Below are 22,392 nucleotides of genomic sequence, written 5' to 3'. Positions count from 1 at the left end.
TCTATTTACTTGTTCTGTTGATTACTGAGAGAGGAGTAAGTCTCCAACTATAATTGTGTATTTCTTCTTTCCATTCTATAGGTTTTTACTTTGTATATTTTGAAGCTCTATTATAATACACTTTTAGAATTGTTTTGTCCTCTTAAAGAATTGATCCCTTTATCATTATGTAATGCCTCTTTTTATCCCTGATAATTTTTTTTTCTGAAATCTCCTTTTTCACATATTTCCTAGCCTTTTTAGCTTTCTTTTGATCGACGTTTACATTGCATATCTTTTTCCAAGCTTTTGCATTTTACATATTTAAAGTGGGCCTCTTGTGAATAGCATATTGTTGGTTCTTGCTTGTTTTTTAACTCAGTGTGACCATCTCTATTTTAATTGGGGTGGTTTTACATTTAATATATTTATTTGTATGATTGGATGTAAATCCTCCACCTTTCTAGTAGTTTTTTATTTGTCCCATATGTTTTTGGTCTCTTTTCATCCTTTCCTGCCTTTAAAAATTTTTTATTGAGTATTATTTAATGTTTGTATTTTATCTTCACTATTAGCTTTTTAATTTACCTCTTTAAAAAATAACTTTGGGTTTACAATACACCTACTCAACTTATCACAGTCTACTTTATTATACCCCTTTTCCTATAGTATAAGTACTTTACAGTAGTTTATATCCATTGTCCCTCTCCCATCCTTTTTGATCTTTTTGTCTTTATTTCCAGGTGACTTTTTGTTCTTATAAAAACAAGAAACAAGGAAAACAAAAAGTGAAAACAGTTTTACCTCTATATATGTTATTGTGTTTGTTTTAGACCATGAAATTATCTTTTAAAGTGATGAAAAGTAAGGAAATATGTCTTACATTTACCTTTATGTTCAACATTTCCAATGTTCTATATTTCTTTGTGTAGATCCATATTTATATCTGGTATCATGCTCCTTCTCCCTGAAGAACTTGCTTTAGAATTTCTTATAGCACAAGTTTGTTGGAAATGCATTATCTCAGCTATTGTTTGCCTGAAAAAGCCTTTTTTTACCTTAATATTTTAAAGACATTTTTACTGGATGTAGAATTCTGGGTTGACAGATCTTTTTCACCTGCATTTCTTTAAAGATATCACTGCTATGTCTTCTGGCTAATGTAGTTTTTAAGTAGAAGTCTACTGTGATTCTTATCTGTGGTCACCTGAATGTAATTTTTATTTTCCTTCTGGCTACCTTAAAATTTTTCTCTTTAGTGCTCTGGAGGGAAGCTCTTTCCACTCTGCTGCCTTGCTCGTAATCTTTCCCATGAGCATGTGGGGGAGGCACAGTGGAAAGAGCTCGTGAGTGAGTGTGAACTCCCTTCATGTCTGAGGACAGCCATTCCAGACTGACATGCTAGTGCTCACTTGGCCTTTAAGAATGTATTAGAATGCTGATTTCTTTTAACCCACTTGGATGGGATCACCTCTTCCTCCAGTGCTCTGCCGCAGATGAAATATTTTGAGTTTCTCATCTGTCCCTAGAGGAACTTGTCCCTCTTTGGATTTCCATTTACTTTGTTGCTTTGGAACTTCAGCTCTCTGATGGGCTCAAGAAAATGTATGATTTTTCACATTATTTGGCTTTTTCTCATTGTTAGGGAGCGAATAGCAATTTTCTGTGACTTTCCACATTCTTCACAGAAATGGAGCCCTCTCCCTATTTTCAATAGCATTTTTATTTCACACATCTTCTCTTATCTCTCTAAGGATATTAATTAGAGGGTCTTTTAGTTTTGAAATTTTCTGGTTTAAATCTTCTGCTGTCTCTGTTGGCTCTGTTTTCTCAAATTTCCTTTTTTTTGTTATTATTGTTTTTATTTATTTATTTTAGTATGTACTTATTGGAGTCTTTGAATCTCTGGCGCATCTTAGTTGTGCTTTCATTTTTAAGAATAAGGTCCTGAAGTGAGTAAAATCTCTGGGTACCGTGATGGGGCTTGTGAAATTCTGAGCATCTCTGTAGGGTGCTCAGATGGAAACCAGTGTTTTATTTGGACACCCCCAAATGTCAATATAAATAGGACTCCTGGGCCACTTGCCACAGGAAAGTGTCCTCCCTTCTTCTGACTGGTGTGTGTGTGTGTGTGTGTGTGTGTGTTGTGGAAGGTGTTGAGGGCTGTGCCAGCTCTCTGAGATCCAAATACCAGGAGCAGGTGGAGAGGTCATTATTCTGTGAATAGGCTTCATTGTTGGCTAAGATCTCAAAATCTATAACTTCTCTGTTTCAACCTATTCAGAGACTAAAACCTGCAGCCATTTGCCTTAATACGGGAGGGGTAGTTGCCTAGTTGTGTGGGGCAGCTTAGGTGACCTGCTGGGTCTAACAGTTTAAGTATTAGGACTTTAAAACAATCATCTTTTGTTAGCCCCACACTGCTGCCTTCAAGAGGTGTCTGGTGCCTGTGGTTCCTGAAGCTTTCTGGGATTCTATAACATAAATAAGTGTGCTCCTCCTCTCTGGTGTTCTTCTTGAACAGATTTATGTTTTAGCTTTCTCAATACTGTTAAGTCAGTTTTTGTACATTTATTTCCTTTTCACATATTCAGGAATTTTTGTTGACATTTCTCATCTACTTTTGGCTTTTTACATTTTCTTGCTGTGGCTCTATGTCCTCATATTAGTTTTGTTTTTATTTTTTTGTGTAAACCTCATTTTAATTCTACTATTTTTTACCTTCTGTTTCACCTTCCACTCAAGTTAGCTACTGCCCCCAAGGAAATAGCAACTGGTGCTAATCCCTCCATATTAATTACCATGAGCTAACTAGCATGTCCAACCACTCCAAAATTTTAGTACCTTAGCACATTAAGAATCAATACTTTTCGGGGCTGGCCCCGTGGTGTAGTGGTTAAGTGCGCGTGCTCCCCTGCTGGTGGCCCGGGTTCAGATCCTGGGCGCGCACCAAGGCACCGCTTGTCAGGCCATGCTGTGGTGGCGTCCCACATGAAGTGGAGGAAGATGGGCACAGATGTTAGCCCAGTGCCAGTCTTCCTCAGCAAAAAGAGGAGGATTGGCATGGATGTTAGCTCAAGGCTGATCTTCCTCACCAAAAAAAAAAAAAAAAAAGTATCAATACTTTGCTTTAGTCATAGTCAGTCATGGTTGATAGGGATTAGTTCTGCTCCACGCAGTTGTTCTGGAACTGAGCTCCTCCAGGTCTTTGCGACTCTTTCCATTTAGCCTGAGAATAGGAAAAGAACTGATGGTTGCATATGAGAAGGCTTTAGGGGCCAAACTCGGAAGTGGGTTACTACATCATTCCTACCCGTATGCATTGGCCAGAACTCAGTTATATAACTGCATTTAACAGCATAAGAGTCCAGGAAATGTAGTTTAGCTGTTTTCCCAAGAGGAAAAGGAGAACCATTTGAACTGTTAGCCACTCTGTGCTGTACATATTTTGCTAATCCCCATATAGTTGCATACACATGTGTGTGTGCACATCCATATGTCCACATATTCATGCACCCGTGTCCTTTTCCATCATTGACTGTGCTATAAAAGTGGCATTGTATCATGTACATATTTTTCCATCTCCTGGCAAATCTCTTCCAACTCATTTGGTATAGTTCTGATTCTTTCTTTATAAAGGTTACATAATATTCCATGATGTGTTGTATCAAAATTAATCCAGCATTTTCTCTGTTGATAAGCATTCGTTAAAAAGAATGCCTTCATTGATCTTTTGGGTGGCATTTAGAAGAGAACAGAGCTAAATGTATGTGCTCATTTCTACATTTTTAAAATAGAAGTCTAGCCTTCAAACTTGTGAATAAATGCTAAATGAAAGTTTATTTTCAGAGAATAAAGCTATAATAATTGATGTTTTGGGAGGTACTAATATAAAATGTACCTTGTAGAAATAATAGCAATTGGTTTCTCTAGAGTCTCTAGAATCATCAATTGGCTGGCCATACTTAGCAAATATTCTAGATGTTTGATGAGCAGAAAGAAATATTTTAGCAAATTAATGTTTTGATACCCAATAACTACTTAACTGTGCTTCATAATTTCCTTGCAAACCTAAGATTATGTTAGTAAGATTTACAGTATAAATAAATATTTAATTGCAACATTAACCATTAACTTTTTTAGGCACACAAAGAATTACTGTGTTTTATTTATTTATTTATTTATTTTTTGTGAGGAAGATCAGCCCTGAGCTAACATCTGATGCCAGTCTCCTCCCCCACTTTTTTTTTTTTGCTGAGGAAGATTGGCCCTGGGCTAACATCCATGCCCATCTTCCTCTACTTTATATAGGACGCTGCCACAGCACAGCTTGACAAGTGGTGTGTTGGTCCATGCCCAGGATCCAAACCTGCGAACCCCGGTCCACCGGAGCAGAGCAGGCACACTTAACCACTGCACCACTGGGCCGGCTCCAAGAATTACTGTATTTTAAATGGCACTGTACTATTTCCTATAGATAGATTCTGTTGGTATAAGGAAGGTAAGAGTTCAGAGAAAAATATAAATTATTAATTAATCAATTGAACATATATTAATTGAGTGCCTGCTAAATCTGAGGCACAGCTAGGAGCTGAGGAGATAACAAAGAGCAATAAAGACATAACATATGAGGCTCGTTAAGTTAGTCATAGAATATTCGTCAGTGGAATATTATGTAGTTAGTGAAATTAAGAGAAAAACAGAAGCAAAATAACCAGTGTGTTTTTCTATAATGTTAGCTACTGAGAGAGAGACAGAGAGAAAAGCAGAGGTAATTACCCCATCTTGAATGCCTGCCATTTACCAGGCATGGGTTAGATTAGGTAGTGTGGGAGCCATGATCTTTTCCAAGATAATTCTGCTGGGAGCTCAGCCAGTGTAGCCCAGATTGGTTGTTTACTGGTGATTTCACTGGACATAGAAGAGACTATTTCCTTACATAGTCATTCCAGATATACTCTATGTCAGCCATACTCATACTTTGAGCAAAACAATCAATTACACAGTGAGCTCTTTGACAAGTGCCTGGGGTACTGATAGTCCATACTGTAGATGAAAGATCTCTCCACTGCATATGTTTTAGGATCTGATTGGTGTTCAAGTAACAAATCTGACATCCTGTAATAAATATTAGGGAGTCTAACTTGTATTCTTTTGCCAGAAGAGATATATTAACTTTAATTGTGATGAGCTGAAGACGAATCCAGGACTTCTGGCATCTAAGGTACCGTAAATATGAGGTCAGTGTCAACATGTTTTTTTGAAAATAGAATTGGGTGAACCTGAATTAGGCTTAACAGTATTGAAATAACTGATTTCCTCACGTCTTGTCTTTCTTTTGTCTTGTACTAAACAGTATCCCGCTATGTAATATGGGATAATTAGTGCTCACTTGATGCTGTGATTGTTTTCATAAGGAGCCCCTCTGTGTGCGCAGAACCTCCCGAGAGGAGTAGCACCCGTGGTCAGTGATGACTGTCCTCCGTCTCTGCCGTCAGGAGGCCTGGACGTTTGGTTGAGTCACTGGTCCACCCTGTGGGAGCTATACCTAAGACAGAGAAAGAAAGAAGTAGTATCTGCAAGGCTTTCTTAGAAAATCCAGGCTCTTGAAATGATGGCAAAAACCAGCCAGGGCTTCATGGGTGCTCACGATGGGGCCCTCCTTCCTCAGCGGATGCTTTTTCTTGGCCTTAGGGCCGGGCAGCCTGTAGAGCACTCACTGAACCTCAGAGCAGCTCTTTAGAAGTCTTGATTTCTATCAATTGTGAGTCAAGAGACCTGCACTCTAGCTTGGACTTCACTATTAGTTGTGTTTCCTTGGACAAGTCACTTATAATGCCAGGTCTCACTTTCCTCATCAATAAAATGAGGAGTTATGTGACATGTCCACTTAAGTCCATCTAGCATGTGTGTCTGTGATCAATATTCTGCCAGTTCTAGTTGAACCTTCTCCTCTTAGCAGATCCCTTTTTATTGCTGGTTATTAAACGGTACTGTTGTCCATTACTTAAAAATTGCTTGTCCAAAGACACCTATGATTTTGGCTCTTGGATTGGCCACTGGTATAATTAAGGTTGTCATGCTTCTCTAGTTTCCATGGGACAGGCTACCCAGACCAGGATGTCAGGAACTTAAGGACTTGGCTATTTATTCATGATCCCAATTCTTTAGAAAGAATGTTCCACTAGCAAAATTATGTTTCTGCTTAGGCTATTGTTCCTAGAGGGAAAATAACGGAGGATGCTGTTATAAGAAAAGTCTATAACTAATCTCACACTTAAGTTGGCCATTCTTATATGGAACAAAGAGTTGAGGAGTATTATATTTGCCTTGTACAGATGCCACACATCAGATGGCCTTCCCTTGACACTATCCAGTCCATAGTGATATTTGGAACCTTCGCCAGTGTTGATACAGGAGCATCGTCTTATTCTAATGGTACTTCTGATACCACCAGCACCAGCAGGCAGACAGCTTTATATCAGAGTTCCATTTAGTATTCTGAGGCTAGACAAATGGCATTTTGGCTCATACCTCTGTCATTCTTGGCCACCACAAGATTAAATGCAAACTTCTCAAGAAGTACATTTCCTTCATTCAACAAATATTTACTAAATATTTATTGAATACCAACTATATGCTAGGCAATGTTCTAGGCTTGGAGAAAATAGCAGTGAAGTGAACAAACTCCTATTATATGGCAGCTTATGTTCTAGTAGAGCAAGAGAAACAGTGAATATGTGAAATATAGAATACGTTAGGTGGTGATAAATGCCATGGAGAAAAATAAGGCAGGTAATGAGGTTAGGAAGGGCACATATATTCAGGGGGCAGGGATTCTATATTATACAAGGAGTTCAGGGAACGACTTACAGAGAAAGGGACATTTGAGCAATGCCTTAATGGGGATGAGATGGAGAGTCTGGAGGGTCTGTGGAGAACTTTCCTGGTAAAGGAACAGCAAGTGCAGGAACTTGAGGAGGGAGGAAGTCGGCGGTGTTGTAGTTAGAGCAGGAGTGGAGTAAAGGGAGCTAAGGCAGGGGCCGTAACGGGCCACCTCATGTCGGGGCTTGTGTGTCACTGTAATGACTTGCTTTTTCCCTGAGTGATATAGGAAGCCATTGGAATGATGTGGTTTAGCTATGTTTTCACTTACAGTTCACTTGGTTTGACCTTAGTTTCTCCATTTTTGCTCCCATCCCCGTATGTATTTGTATCCTCTTTAAGGACTTTCTCTTGACTCAATCCTTTCAACTCAAAGCTCTGGAACTGACCTCCATCTACCCCAGCTTTTTCACACCGGGCATTGTCTGTTGCTCCTCTTGAGACCTCCGCGTCCCCCAGTCTGTGAAGGAGATGACACATTTTGCCACGTCCCCAGGAGTCCCACTGCTTCTCCCAAAACAGTTCCCAGCTGTTTAAAAAGGCTCTCCCTGCTGAGGGCTCAAGCTCTTCCGCTCCGCCAACCTCATCCCTCCTTTTGCTGTCATCTGGCTGTCTTCTGGTTATTCTCTAACATTAACTGAGGATGGCTGTCCCCCAGAGAACTGCCAGCGCTGTGGGGAAGCCAGGCCTGCCTGGCCGACGCCCTGCTGTGTCGTTTATTGACCCCAGGGTCTGACACTTTTCCCGTGTTTGGTTCAGCCACCTGTGCCCACAGCCACAGCTTGGATCTCATTTTTCTTCAGGTATTGTCATCTATGAAGTTTTAAACTCTAATTAGTGTGGAATGAGGTGGGGCACAAATAAATACAATTATACATAGAGCCCAGTCTCCAGTCCAGCTGTGTTCTGGCCCTCTCACCCTTGCAGTACTACGCCTTGGCCTCCAGGGGGAGCTCAAACTCTCAGTCCTGAGGCCTAGCAGGATGGACCGCCTTGCATCATGGATGCTTTGGGTTACAGTACTAGGGGGAAGCGGTGATTAAGTATGTGGGTAATGGAGTCAGACATAATTGTTCAAGTCCCTTTTCTTCCACTTCCTAACTGCAACACTGGGCAAGCTGCTCATGGTCTCTGAGCCTCACCTATAAAATGAGAATAAAAAGGTGTACCTCACAGGTATAGATACGTGAGGAATAAATGACTTAATATAAATGTAAATGGAGTATTCAGTATAGTGCTTACCAATAAATGGAAGCCAATTAGAGGTTGCTTTTCTTTGAGACAAGTGACGAGGTTAAAGGCTATCGTTGTTCCATGGGGTGGTCTCATATAGTTCCTTCCTGTTTCAAGTAGGAATTTAAACTTTTGAAAAGCTTCTGTCGTGGCATTACCACACAGCTGTGAATGGATCTGTTCCCTGCCCCTTCCTCTGCTACCCTAATTCTGGCCCCTTAGCCGAGGCAGGACTCAGGGCAGGGGCCAGGAGGAAGACAGTGGGAATAGGAGGCTTTTGCAAACCTTCCTAAGCTGTAAGACATTTTTTTCTTCTTTGGATTCATTGAACAGGGAATATATATGTAATGCATGTTTTCCTTTTTTTGCACATATATAGCTCATTCCTGAAGAGTGGCACAGAAGCAGTTATTGCTTAAGAACCATTTAAAACAGTCACAGCCTTTTATTTTCACTTATTGTTCACAAAATGGGGGAAAGGATTGTTCCTTTCATAGCGGCATGCCAGGTTTCTTTAAGGGGCTGGAGCAGACTAACGGCTTCCTCTCTTCTTCATCGCACATTCATTCCTCAACCCACCACACACTGTGTTCTTCTGTTACTGTCCCATTGAATCTGCTGGTCAGGCCCCTGGGTGAGGAACCTGGAGCAGGGAGGAGGGGACCCCCATGCTGAAGGGGCAAGGTGTGAGCATATCCAGAACCCATGCAGAAATGTGGAGGAAATACAAGGAATGAGTTTGGACGATTTTCTAAAATATGAGCTATAAATGTAAATGCAAGTGCAGAAATAAAGTATATTTATATAACGTATATAATTCATATAGAAAAGGACAAAAAGCAAAGGAAACCCTAAGAAAGCTTTTTAAAAAAAAATCCATCTTAAAACATGTTTACAAAAGTTAGATAAGGCAAACCAGTTGTGAAAGTAATGTAAATGACTATTTAGAAGGTGTTTAAAATAGATATACCTGAAACAAAATAACATAAAAGTAAAAAAGATGAGCAAAATTTTATTGTGCAAACACAAACAGAAAATAATAGGATGGCATAAAATTTAATTTTTAGTAAAAAGAGTTTGAGGCAAAATGCAATAAATGTGTCCAAAAGGGAAGTTTTCTCTATGATAAAAAGTACAATGAAGAGTGAACGTTACATGTGCTTTTATATGCTAAATAATATGACATCAAAATATGAAGCAGAATACCCCATGACCCAGCAGTTTTACTCCTGGATGCATTTCAACAGAAATGTGTACTTCTAGTCACCTTTTTGGTACCAGAACATTCATAGCAGCACTTTCCATAATAGCCCCCAAATTGAAACTACCTAAGTGACCATCACCAGTAGAGTGGATAAATAAATTGTGAAATATTCACCTAATGAAATACTATACAGCAGTGAAAACAAATGTTCTGCATGCAGCAGTCTACATGAACCTCATGGTCAGAATGCTGAGAAAAAGCCTTCCACCACACATGAGCACGTGCTGTATGATTCTATTTATTTAAAGGAAAAAGTAGAACAAACAGAGCTAATCTCAGAGGTTAGAAGCCAGGATCCAAGTTTCTCTTTGAGAACAGTGGGGCAGTGACTAGCAGGGAGCAGGATGGCGAGAGGGTGTCCTGGGTTTTGGTTACATGGGTATACTAATTTTGTGAGAAGTTTTCAAGCCGTCCACTTGATCTGAGCACTTTTCTTTAAATATATTTTATTTTAGTAAAAAATTTAAATATGAAGAAAAATGATCAAATACTGGAGAATTATACAGAAAAATTATTTTAGAGATTTTAGCATACTGCTTCAGGCTTTTTGCTTAAATAAAAAGTAAACAGACTTTTGAATAATATAGCTATTTAAATTGAATTAATGCATATTGATATTATACCTTAAAACACATGTTATGTGTATGTATATACTTAAAGACTTTTTTTAAATTGTTGATTCTATATCACACTAAAAAGAAATCCTAAAGTCCCTAAAACAGGAAGTGTACAGGCCATGTGACATTCTGAACTACCATGTGGTAAACTAGGTAATATTATTAATATTTTAAACAACTACAAAAATTAACCACTTGAGATATATCTTAAATAAATATTTGGCCAATGATTAAATCCAGATGATAATTACAGATTATAATTATGATTGTTTCTTAGAAAGTAAAAGTGAGAAAAATAAATATTTGATAAAAGTCTGTCCAGATGTCTACAGCTGTATTCAGGGGCAACAATGGTAAGTTCATGGTCTTAAATGCTTCTATTATTAAAAAAAAAAAAAAGAGAGAAGAAATCAATTATGTTTACAATTCAATTTGGCAAGACAAGTATAAAACAAACCTAAGGGAAGTATAAGGAAGGGAGTAATGAGAGTAAAAGCAACGAGCAAAGTAATTAGAAAAGACAAAAGAAAACAATAGAGCCGATGAGCAAATCTAAGTACTCACTCCTTGAAAGGAAAAAAAATAGCACAATAATACAGACAGATCTCTGGCAAATGTAATTAGGAATAAGATGACACAAATAAAAAGAGAAACAAGAAACCCAATCAGACAGAAAATTTTTTAAACCTACGGTGCTTTATGTCATGTTATACCAATATATATTTTTAAATTGCAATGATAAATAGCAAACCTGGGAAATTATAATTAGAAAGATTTGATTATGAGAATAGAGCCCTAATAGATAACAGAATTATTGGAGGAATTGGAAAGATCATCAATTCGTGGTTTAAGGTCAGACAGCAATTAGTTTTTCCAACTTCTGAGGAGGACCTCTGGGCGTCACCTGGCTCTCCCAAGGGCTTGCCGTGCCATTCAACCTTGACCAACTACTCCATCTTGTGGAGTGACTGAAGGAACCCATGATGGAGTGCTGGCCTGCCTGAGTGCAGTGAAACAGCCTTCTCAGAGGTTGTCAGAGGCTCCTTGGGTCAACATGTGAAGTTCTTAGCAGAGGGGCTGTTAAATAGTGAGCACTTGATTAACAGTAGGTGTCATTATCAAATGTCTTTTAGTATATAAGAATCAAAGTATCAATGAGTAATCTTTTGATATTTATATATTTTTTTCAGGCTATCCTGATCCAGGAAATTTTTCCTGGACAGAATATCTGGAAGCTACTCAAACTAATGCAGTTCCTGCCAACGTTTTTAAAATGGTAAGTTGGTATCCTGTACACTCTCAGCTTGCAACAATGTCCGTGTTGAATCATGCCTTCATGTGGCAGTTTTAAATTATTCTAGTTTTCTCTTTTTAAATTCGTGTTATTTTCATAACCAATTTGCTTCACTTTCAGTTAAAAATACAAAGGAGGTGACTCATTTACTGTTGTTCCTATCACAAAGGAAGGTGATGACGTCCCTCCTTGAGAACCACAGGAGCCCCACCCAGGTGGAGGTGCCTCAGACAGCGCCTGGTTCCCCTCTGCTGACTGAGTCCTTCATTTCCGGTTCTAGCCCACTGAGTGGGAGTGCAGAACCTCCACAGTCTCAGAGACTGTTGGAATGTCAATGATGCCATAATAAAATAGGTGAATTGTAGCCTGTGTGTGTGATAGTTTTATCCATTTTGAGGGAAATGTTGCTTTTAGCATTTGTTAGAATACCAATTTTTAAAGTTCAAATTTGTACTTACATCTTTATTCTAGGTTTGGACCAAGTGTAAATTATTTTGTAAAAGAAAGTGTGTTGATAGTGATGGTGCTCAGGGCAAGCTACCCCAGGAGGCACCACTCTGATATGTGGATTATTTTGAACTGAAGACAACAAGGACTCAGAGAACTCAGGAAGAATATTTGAGTTTCCCCTCCTAAACTGCCTAAAGAATTTAAAACAAAAGATCTGTTTCAGGAAGGAGTTATTATCATGACGGCTGTAAAGATAATGTAGGAGAGACGTTACAATAGGAAAGGCACCAAGCCTCTTTTATCAAAAACTCTGTCTCTCCCTGACCACATTATCTATAGATGACCCTGAAAAGAATTGTCTTCCTGCCCTCTGAAGTCCCAGGCCACTACCCACCCCCAACACGCTCCTCGCCTTTAGCTGCAATACTTAAGCAAGCAGCTTAGACAGAGGGATGAGTTGCTCGTTTCTGAGTTTCTCCCATGTATACATGTTATTAAACTTGGTGTTATTTTCTCTTGCTAACCTGTCTTGTTAATTATTTGGCCAGCCATAAGAACCTTAAGGAAAAGGGCAGAGGGAGATTCTCCCTCTCCCCCCGACAATAGTATAGAGATATTTATGTTTGTTTTTTTTTTTTTTTTTGCTGAGGAAGACGGCCCTGGGCTAACATCGGTGCCCATCTTCCTCCACTTTTTATATGGGACGCCGCCACAGCATGGCTTACCAAGCAGTGCGTCGGTGCGCGCCCAGGATCCGAACCAGCGAACCCCAGACCGCCGCAGCGGAGCACGCGCACTTAACCGCTCGCGCCACCTGGCCGGCCCCCCTAGAGATATTTATGTTTTAAACCAGTAGCTTTCAGACTCTGCTCCCGTTCAACTCATGGTGTGCTCCGGGCTCCCTGACTCATCTTTAATCAGAATGTTATATAGTGAACTTCCACATGTGATTTCATTTACTGTAAGTTTTCTAGGGACCAAAAGGGCCTTAAAACAAAATGCTATTTCATTTAAAAAAAAATGATTATAATAGGTTGGATTAGGGTGAAGAAGTGTAATCAAATTAAGAATGCTAGAAGTTCTGGAGAGCTAGAAACAGTTTTAAGAATTCTAAAAATTCAATAAGCAAAAATACCAGCTGCTTGTAGTCTCTCTTTCTCTCTTGCTTTCTGTGAAAACTTCATTTTACTTTTCCCAGAGGAGAATTACAAGAAAATAAAGTAATGAAAAGATTTAGCTTAAAAAGGCAGCTTCCAGACTCTGTCTCAGGTTTTCATGGATTCACTTCAAGCTGTGTATCTCTGGCATCTGCAATACGAAACAATTGCCTTTGGTGTCAGGACAGTGACCTTGGGCAAAACAGAAAGATTTTTTAGGGATCAGAGACCTAACTATAGTAGAAAACTCCATTTAGTAGATGTAAGAATGCATTTTAGAAAGAAAATATGCTTCCACAAAAGCTAGAGGGAAACATACCAGGTATTGGAGAAAGACTTAACTGTTGATTACTGACACATTATGACAGTTTTGTTTTCCTATTACTATTCCTAGACTTGAGGAACTCAATATACTTTCATTTTCAGTGAAGTCAATTGAACGCTCTTATGTGTAGTAGCTTTCAAAGTGAAACTTTTTGCCAACCTATAAACAGTATCAGAGTTGTCTTTTGACTTTAATTTTGTTAGATTTCCTTAGTTTCAATGATTTGGTAAGTGCCAATATATTTTTTCCCACTCCATTTTCTTTATTATTGTCTGAGTGTCCATCATTATAGACTCCTGGTTCCTAGCATTTTAAGACTTGGAAGAAACCTTAAATTAATACAGTTTAACATACTTATGTTACAGATGAAGTAGCAAAAGTACAGGTTATGGCTTTAAATTATATTGTGGTATGATTTTAAAACAGTATAACAGTTGAAATTATGTAGCTTTTATCTAAGTATATTTTAAAATGTAGATTTATAAAGGATCATGTTTATCCCTTCTGATTCTTTATTAAATAATTTTGCCTTCTCAGTCAACAGTTTCTTAATTTATAAGGTTAATTTCAGAAAAAAAGAAAAAATCTAAACCAATAGGTAAACTCTAATAAGATCTTTCTTTGAGCCTTGTTGTGATCATTAATGATTTTATGATTTAATCTATCTTTGTCTTGTTAACTATCTTGAAAATGACCAAAAAATTCTTTATCCTCTAACAGGTTTTTATGGAACTGAATGAAATAATATGCATGAAGTCCTATGTGCTCTTGAAACTAAATTTCAGTTGTATTAAAGATCTGAATGTAAAACTGGAACAGTAATATTTTAGAAAAAATTTAGTGGCATATCTGAATTGCTGGATTTTGCATGACTTTTCATTCCGTTACAGCAGTTGCCTCACAGTTTTCTGCCAACTGTGAAACTTGAAGTTGTGGATAAATGAAACCCCAGGTTAATTCATGTTGCTACGATTGTGTATGTTGATGACCAAAGAATAAAGGTACGTGTTTGAGATGATTACGTTGTTATATTGGCAATTTTTTTCACGTTTCCTATGAGACTGGCTACAGAGGCTCTGGTTTCTTGTCAGAGTGGAAGAAAAAAACTTCGACTGACTTCATTTCTAGTCACATGTCTTTGGGGAGAGAGACTTCCAGCTGACAGTGTATGAGAAATGGGAGATCTGAAAATTAGACACGACTGACTATGAGGGGGTTTCTAATGCATTCCTGTTTAGATTTGTTGTGTAGACTTTATAAGTTTTTTCTTTTTTTTTTAAGCTGCTTTTTAATGGTATTATTAGATTTTTCTTGCAATTGTTGTCATTAAGCACCTTATCAAGGACAATTAAATCTTTGTTTTCTACTGTTCTTTGTCATATCAAAAAAAAAAAATAAGGGAACCGGCCTGGTGGCATAGTGGTTAAGTGCGCACGCTCAGCTGCGGCGGTTCGCGGGTTCGGATCTGCGCGAGCACTGATGCACTGCTTGTCCAGCCGTGTTGTGGCAGCGTCCCATGTAAAGTGGAGGAGGATGGGCATGGATGTTAGCCCAGGGCCAGTCTTCCTCAGCAGAAAAGAGGAGGATTGGCATCAAACGTTAGCTCAGGGCTGATCTTCCTCACACAAGCAAAAAATAAAAATAAATAAATATACTCTAGTCACTGCAGCTAAAAAAAAGATTAGATTTTGAGGTAAAGATTTGATTAACAGATTTCTATACTGTCCTTGTAACATTTGGTTTTTTAAAAATATCTTCAAAATGAAATTTTCCTAAAATAAAAGCTTTTCATTTTTTTTATACAGAGAACTGAAAGCATCTGTGGAATTCAATAAATCTTCTGCAGCATATGATAGTTCAAAAATTATTTTCCACTCAAGCACAGTTTTTTTCATAGTAATAAAAAAAGATTGACGTCAACTAATTTTAATAGGCACTATCAAGAAAGATGTATTTAAGTTTGATATTGTAGGGGAGGAAGAACTATTCCTCTGCCCTCTAGGTCCTTCTGGCTGGTCTAAGAATTAAATTGACATGAGACAGAATAACAGGAGAAAATCAAACAAAGTTTAATAACATGTATACATAGGAGTAACCCAGGAAATCTGAGTAACTTGCCGGAATGGTGGAAGCCACACCTAAAATACCGTCTTCAGCTAAGGACAAAGGAGGATGTTGGGGGTAGTGGTTTGGGACTTCAGCAGGGAGGAAGGCAAATCACATGGAGATGGAAAAGCAAATGTTTGGTAAACAAACGTTGACCATGCCTTGCAAAGACAATGAGAGATGGAGAGGGCTTGGATTAAATGGCCCTTGCTGGGTTCCTCCCTGTCTATCACACCTAGTTTACAGTACACTATAGTTATCTTATGGTATTAGCTCCTTCCTGGAACAGGCCTTCTGTCTTAAATTCTTTTAGGCAGTTAGGGGGAAGGTCAGAGTTTCTTTTGGAGTCATTTGTTCTTAAAAATAATCAAGCCAAAGAGATACATTTTGGAATGGCAAAATTCTGATCTCTCACAATACGTGGTTTGATATAATTTAAAAGAAATCTTATTTGCTGCATGCCTAATTTGAAAATAATTTCTAATTCATCTCATAGAGAATAATCAGTACATATATTCTAATAAAATTTAGAGATGAGTATTTGGCTTGGCCATAGGTTATCAAGAGCAGATATTGGCAATGTCCTTTATTCTTCTGACAAATGAAAACAATAAGTATGCTAAACACTATTCAGGAATAATATGTTATAAGTATTTTCTTGCACACAGCTTGTTATTAACGTTTTATTTTAAACTTAGTTTTAAGCATATCACTTAAATTCTTACGTATTTGTGGCTTTTTATTGTTTACTCAAACAGCGCTTACTGTGGGAATAACTTTTGGATATCATAATTACTTTATAAATTCAGTAATATTTCATCATTGAAAATGAGCATCAGGTCTTTTTCTCTGAATTCTTGTTTAACTTTCATTATAAAATTATTGCATTTATAGGAAAATCTCAGTCTTAATAGTACATCAGATCTTAATGAGACTTTCAATTGACAGACTATTTTCTTGCGATTCATAAGATATATACTGTAGTATCCAATTGAATGTATTTGCCAGCTTATTATATGATCATATTGAATTAGCACATTGCCTTAAAATATTATTTGAAAAACTTTAGCTCCTAAAGTGATGGTATTTTTTATTTACCATCTCGGCATTGATCTTTTTAAATCTCTAAGAATTTAGCTTATCCTTTCAAAGAAATCTTTCATGAATCTTCTCCTTATTCTTTTTCTTTCATGGTAATTGCTTTGTCCTTTATTTGAGGAAAAAGAGTTGAAAAGTGTCTGGTACCTCCAACAGAATTAGAACGAGACGTGTTAGCTCTGCGGTTGTAGGCATAGTGGAAATCCCTTTAAGATTTTAGGGCTAAATTAAGATGCGTTTATGCAAATGACACTTTCTGCCCTGTAAAGGTGCTTTACAAAATGTGAAATGAACTGCTTCCTCGAACTATTGAGTCTGTTAGAATGTATCAATCCTGAATGACATAAATGACTTAGGGCTTTCGGGGTACTCGAGGTCTCACTCAAAGTCTCACCAACAGCCTCTGACCTCAGCAGCCCATTTCCTGGGAGGTCCTGCCCTGGACCTTCCACTCTGCACCCTCCCCTAGGCCGTTGTGCAGTTGGGTAAATGCTTGTCCTGCCCCATGAGGTACAGGGGAAAACATTGTCTGTGGGCCAGCAGTCTTCTGAGTAGAAACAAACTGTAAAGAAGATTCAGCAGTATGGCTTACAAGTCCATTCCTCAGTGTTCCCAGGGAAAAACAGGCATTGAAAATGAGCATCAGGTTTTTTCTCTGAGTTCGTGTTTAAGGTGATTGAAGGTAGTGGATGAGACTGTCTTTACCAACTGAGAAAGCAGGTGATACTTTCTTGATCTCCTCTGCCCAGTACATTCCTCTATTCCTTCATTAATGTGCTCATCATATTGTTCTATAATTTTCTCTTTTAAAGTCAGTATCCTTCAAAGACTATTTTTATCATTGGCACATAATAGATGCTTAATATATGCATGAGTGAATGAATGAGTGAGTAAGAGAGTGCATGGCATTGAATGCACTTTACAATCCTGACTATTATTTGAATGTGTATGAAATAATTATGTTAGTCAAAAAGTACTCTTCTCTCATTCTTAATTCCTTTCCTAATTACTCTCCCATTGGAAATCTAGTCCACATAATATACGGGAAAGTGCCACAGGATGAGACCCATCTGGGTTTGAATTACAGCTCTGACTCTTACTTAACTGTTATTAACTTGGTTAAGTTACTCAACTTACTTGAAGTTTCTTTATCTGTAAAGTGATGGGGTTAACAATGCCAGCCTTATTATAGGCTTGTTGTGAAATTCAGTGAGGTAATGTTTGCAAAATTCCTAAAACTGTGCCTGACTCTTTCTAGGTACTGAGTGGTAGCTGCTGTTATTAGTCAGTGCAAATGCCCTGTGCTGCTCTCCCTGGGTGCCTTTATTTTCTGTGTTAAGGAAGGGACCTCGTGGAAGTAATTGTCATCAGTAGATGGAGAAGCTACAAGGCCACGCTCCTTGGTGAAAAAAGCAATGAGCTTGATTGGAGTTTCCCTAAGGAAAGCTAACGTGAGCATATGTGATTGTGCAGCATGCCTGTATTTGTTGAGAGTAGAGTCAGCCTATTTGAACAATCACAATATAGTAATGATGATAATGATGAGGATAGCACTTAGTTTTTGTCGGATACACTTCTAAGGGCTTTACGTGCATAGTGTATCCTCACAGCAACTTTGTGACATAAGGTACTATTATTATAGATGAGGAAACTGAAGCCCAGAGATGTTAAGTAATTGGTCCAAGGTCACAAGCTAGTAGATGGGGAACCAGGTTTAACCCTGGCTTTCCAGCAGAGGTTTTCAGCACTAGGGCTTGTAGACTCCATACTCCTTCCACTGTTGTGTTCAGGTCATCGTACAGACCCTGCTTCGTGCTGGGAGGGCAGACTCAGCATGGGGAGTGGAGTCCACTCGTCGCCCACCCTGCTTTGTCTCTTGTGCTGAGCCGCATTGCCTGTCCCGCCTGGAGAGTTGTGTGTGGGACTGGCATCTCCTGGCAGAGCATAGCAGATCTAGTAAAGACTGACTTTGTTCCTTTCTGCCATTCCCCAGATATGTAGTTTCCCTTATGTGTTTGATTAATTCTATTTTTATAACAGCTTGTTTGAGATATAATTCACACACCATAAAATTCATTGGTTTTGAGTATATTCCCAGAGTCGTGCAACTGTTACCACTATCTAAGTTTAGAACATTTTCATTCCCTGAAAAAGAAAAAGCTCATACCCATTAGCCATCAGTGTTCATTCTACACCTACCCCACCTGCTGGCAATCACTAGTCTACTTTCTGTCTTTATAGATTTTCCTATTCTGAACATTTCGTATAAATGGAATCATATAATCTGTGACCTTTTGTATCTGGCTTCTTTCACTTAGCATGATGTTTTCAAGGTTCATTCATGTTGTAGTGTGTATCAGTACTTCACTCCTTTTTATTTCTGAATAGTATTTCATTGTATGGATGTACCACATTTTGTTTATCCCATTGTTGCTAGACATTTGGGTTGTTTCCACTTTCTAGCTGTTCTGAATAATGCTGCTGTAAACATTTGTGTATGTTTTTGTGCAGACAGGTTTTCATTTCTCTTGGGTATGTATCTAGAAGTAGAATTGCTGGGTCATATGGTAACTGTTTAATATTTTGAGGAACTACTAAAATGTTTTCCAAAGTGGCTGCACCATTTTACATTCCCACCCAGCAGTATATGAGGGTTCCAATTTCTCCACATCCTCACCAGCATGTTATTGTCTGTTTTCATTTGTGTATTTTTAAATTTTAGCTATCCTAGTGGGCCTTGTGTGTTTAGATCCAAAGATGTGGATCCAGTCTGAATTATTATGGTTTACATGTGACTGCTAATAATATCTTGGCCAAGAGGAGTGGGACGCAGTGACTGTTGCCTAGTGGTTGTAGTGGTAGAAGTAGTAACAGTAGTGGACGTGGGGATGTAAGTTTCAGACGTTGCACAAGTAGTGATAGCAGAGAAAGAAGACTCAGTTACTGAATGTGGACTTTCTTCCACATGTTTAGCTAAATATGTTGTATATTGCATCTTTATCTTCACAACAACTCTTTAAAAAGTTTTTTTATGGAGATATAACTGACATATAACGTTATGTCAGTTTCAAATGTACAGTATAATGATTCAATATTTGTATATATGGCAAAACGATCACCACAGTAAGTCTAGTTACACGACAACTCTTATAGATAGGTGTTATTTCTTCTTTACAGTTAGCATGGAGAATCTAAGTAATTTGACCAAGGTTTCACAACTAGTAGTGGAAGAACTGTGTTTAAACTTAGATGTTTCTAACTCCAAAGCCAGTGCTCTCTCATTTCAGCAATTACCCTGTAGCTGTGAGAAGCCATTGCAATTAGAGACTGTAAATTGTCAGTGGTGGGGCATGGGACAGTGGAAGCCTGATTCAAGATATTCCACACTCTTGCTCTCGTAAGTCCACTGGTACTAGTCGGGCTGGATGTTCTGATTTTCATACAGAAAATGCTAATTTGGTTGTGTATGGTTCATTGGTAGATGAGTTGTGAAGTTTTTCTTGCCATGGCAGGGTTTTAAGATGTTATTTTCCTCTTGTGTTGATTACAGCGTTTATTAATTACCATGGTTACTGTATAATAAATATTTATGATGTACTCAGTGTGTATCTTGTTCAATTTATAGCCAGCTATTATGTTTAATAATTATTCTTTTGTTTGGTTGCACAGTGTGCTCTGTTATATCTAAAAGCCCATTACTGTCACCTTATCAGGAAATGCACATTAAATTACAACAGATGGATGGATGCTTTTAGGAAGTTTAGCCTTTATTTGGAAAAAAAAATGTATTCTTCTACAAATAAATGTAAAGGGAAGACTTAGAGTAATACTTGATAAATATTTGCCCTGTGGGAACGGCAGCTAAGCTGTGAAATGAATTATAAATGAATTCCAAATAGATGCTTTAGGAAGTTCTACTGAATCATTAATAAATCGAGTGTCTTCAGCAAGTCTTTTCATAATTAATGCATTAACTGGATGCATTTGTGGCGTTTCTAAATGACGTAAGAACATCATGACCAAGAGAAATTGTCATGGTAAGTTGTCTACTTGTATGAGTAGAAACTATTTTGAATTTTAGGTCAGACCAATAAGTTCAAAGCTTTTGTTTGAGAAAAACTACAAGTGGATTAGTGCAAAGCAAAAGTCCAAATACAAGTCAGTGAATGTTCACTTTAATTAAAGGTTGCCTGTGCTTCAAGGAAGTCACTTGACCCCTATGAGTTCTCATTTAATTATCTGTCAAAAAGGGAGCAGAATCTGGAATGTATCAGCTCACTTGCCAGTGTCTCTAACTGGGATGCGTTTTTGAAAATGGTTTTGAAATATGAGGATAGAGCAAGAAACTAATGTTACAAATGACTGTCCTTTGAGCTAAACTTCTAATTAATGGCCATCACAGTGCCATAGTGATTGATGACTATCTTCACCTGGGAAGTAGACTGGGAGAGTTTTCAAAAATATTATGACCAATTAATGAAAAGATAATTTTTAGAGTAGGTGAAACTATAAATTAGTGTCATCCACGATTTCCAGAAAAGTTGAAGCAGGCAGAATGCTCTGCCAGGTAAAGGTGCATTAGTGTCGTTGCGGTAACAAGAAGCAGCAGTGATCATAATGTCAGTGATGGCTAACTCGGATGTGGTGCCCACGTGCTGCTGCTTATGCGCTTTCCATTCCCTTACTCTGAATCCACACAGCAACCCTATAAGGTAGAGCAGATGAGGAAACAGGCGCAGATAGCTTAAGCAACTTGCCCAAAGTCACGCATCTCGTAAGTGGTAGAGCCAGGGGGGGACCAGGTGGCCTGGTTCTACAGCCTGAGCTCTTAACCCCTAGGCAGCATCTTTTTCTGTAAAGAGCCAGAGAGAAAATATTTCAGCCCCACCTCACCATCCTGATCTCGAGATCTAACAAGATCCTGACGTGATTATTTGGCTAGAGGCATCGGCTTAGTCGTGAGCTAGAGAGAATAGAAACAGAGCATTTCACAGTTTTCTATGCAGAACACTGTCTGTGTAGAAACTTCTTAAATAAAAGATGATGATGTTGTAGCACTAGTTGTTCTTAACCCTTATTTTAGGGTTATGCATTCCTTTAGTGTCTGAGGAATGCTACAGATAGCTTTGCTGCAAAATGCGCATATATATGTATACAAATACTAGATCATATTTGTGTTTCAAGGGTTAATGGGCTTTCGAGTATGGGCCTTATTTGAGACAAACAATCCTTAAGTTAATAAAAGGCCCTCCATCCTCTGTACTTTTGTCACTTCTTTCAAAGCGTGATATTTACTCAAAAAGTATGAGATCCTTTGCTTGCCGTGATAAGGAAGCCTCTTATTTCATAGGCCTTCAGGCGGAACGTGCAGTATGGACTCCCACTCTTCCTTCAGAGCAAACAGGAGAGTCTTTTGGACTTGCCTGAGCTGTGGAGGAGGCTTACACGTTCTCTGCTGTCTTCTGAGCAGAAGTGTACTGTTCCTGAGCAGCTGCAGTTCTGACGCCCCAAATGCCCTCGCTAATACTGACACTTAGCTAATTACGCTGAATGTCGTCTCTTTTTCTCGCATCCTGCTTTATAGGCACTCTATTTTTACCACTGGAAGAATATCTATCAAAAATAAATAAATGAACAAGAACACTCCAGAATAAACTGACTAGGCAAGATGATGAATACATTTTCCCCCTTGTTCCAAAATCTTTATCATTTCTTGTGATATAAGAAAGATCAATAGACTGAGGGAAAAGAGATTCTTCCATGAGAAGGGAATGAGTAGATTCTTAGACCAGTTTAATTTATTTCCAAAATGTAGTTGTATTATTTTCCTTTTGCTGCTGTAACAAATTACCACAAATTTAGTGGCTTAAAATAAGAAAATTTATTATGTTGCAGTTCTCTAGGTCAGAAGTGTCATTGAGCCAAAATCAAGGTTTCAGCAGGGCTGCATTCCTTTTGGAAGCTCTGGGGGAGAATCTGTTTCC

The 22,392-nt window shown here is 38.3% G+C and overlaps 1 protein-coding gene across 1 annotated transcript in view; it reads left to right on the top strand.

The window, feature by feature from the left end:
* Positions 1-22,392, top strand: part of L3MBTL4 (L3MBTL histone methyl-lysine binding protein 4) — a 342,274-nt gene that overhangs the window by 84,077 nt on the left and 235,805 nt on the right. The window contains 2 exon segments of the mRNA XM_058556539.1: positions 11,169-11,254; positions 14,095-14,205. Coding sequence (XP_058412522.1) covers positions 11,169-11,254; positions 14,095-14,205 — 197 coding nt within the window.

Source organism: Diceros bicornis, chromosome 16 (genome assembly GCF_020826845.1).
Source record: "Diceros bicornis minor isolate mBicDic1 chromosome 16, mDicBic1.mat.cur, whole genome shotgun sequence".
NCBI classification, from domain to species: Eukaryota; Metazoa; Chordata; class Mammalia; order Perissodactyla; family Rhinocerotidae; genus Diceros; species Diceros bicornis.
Note: the sequence above shows the minus strand (reverse complement) of the source record. Positions and strands in the feature narration are given on the sequence as shown.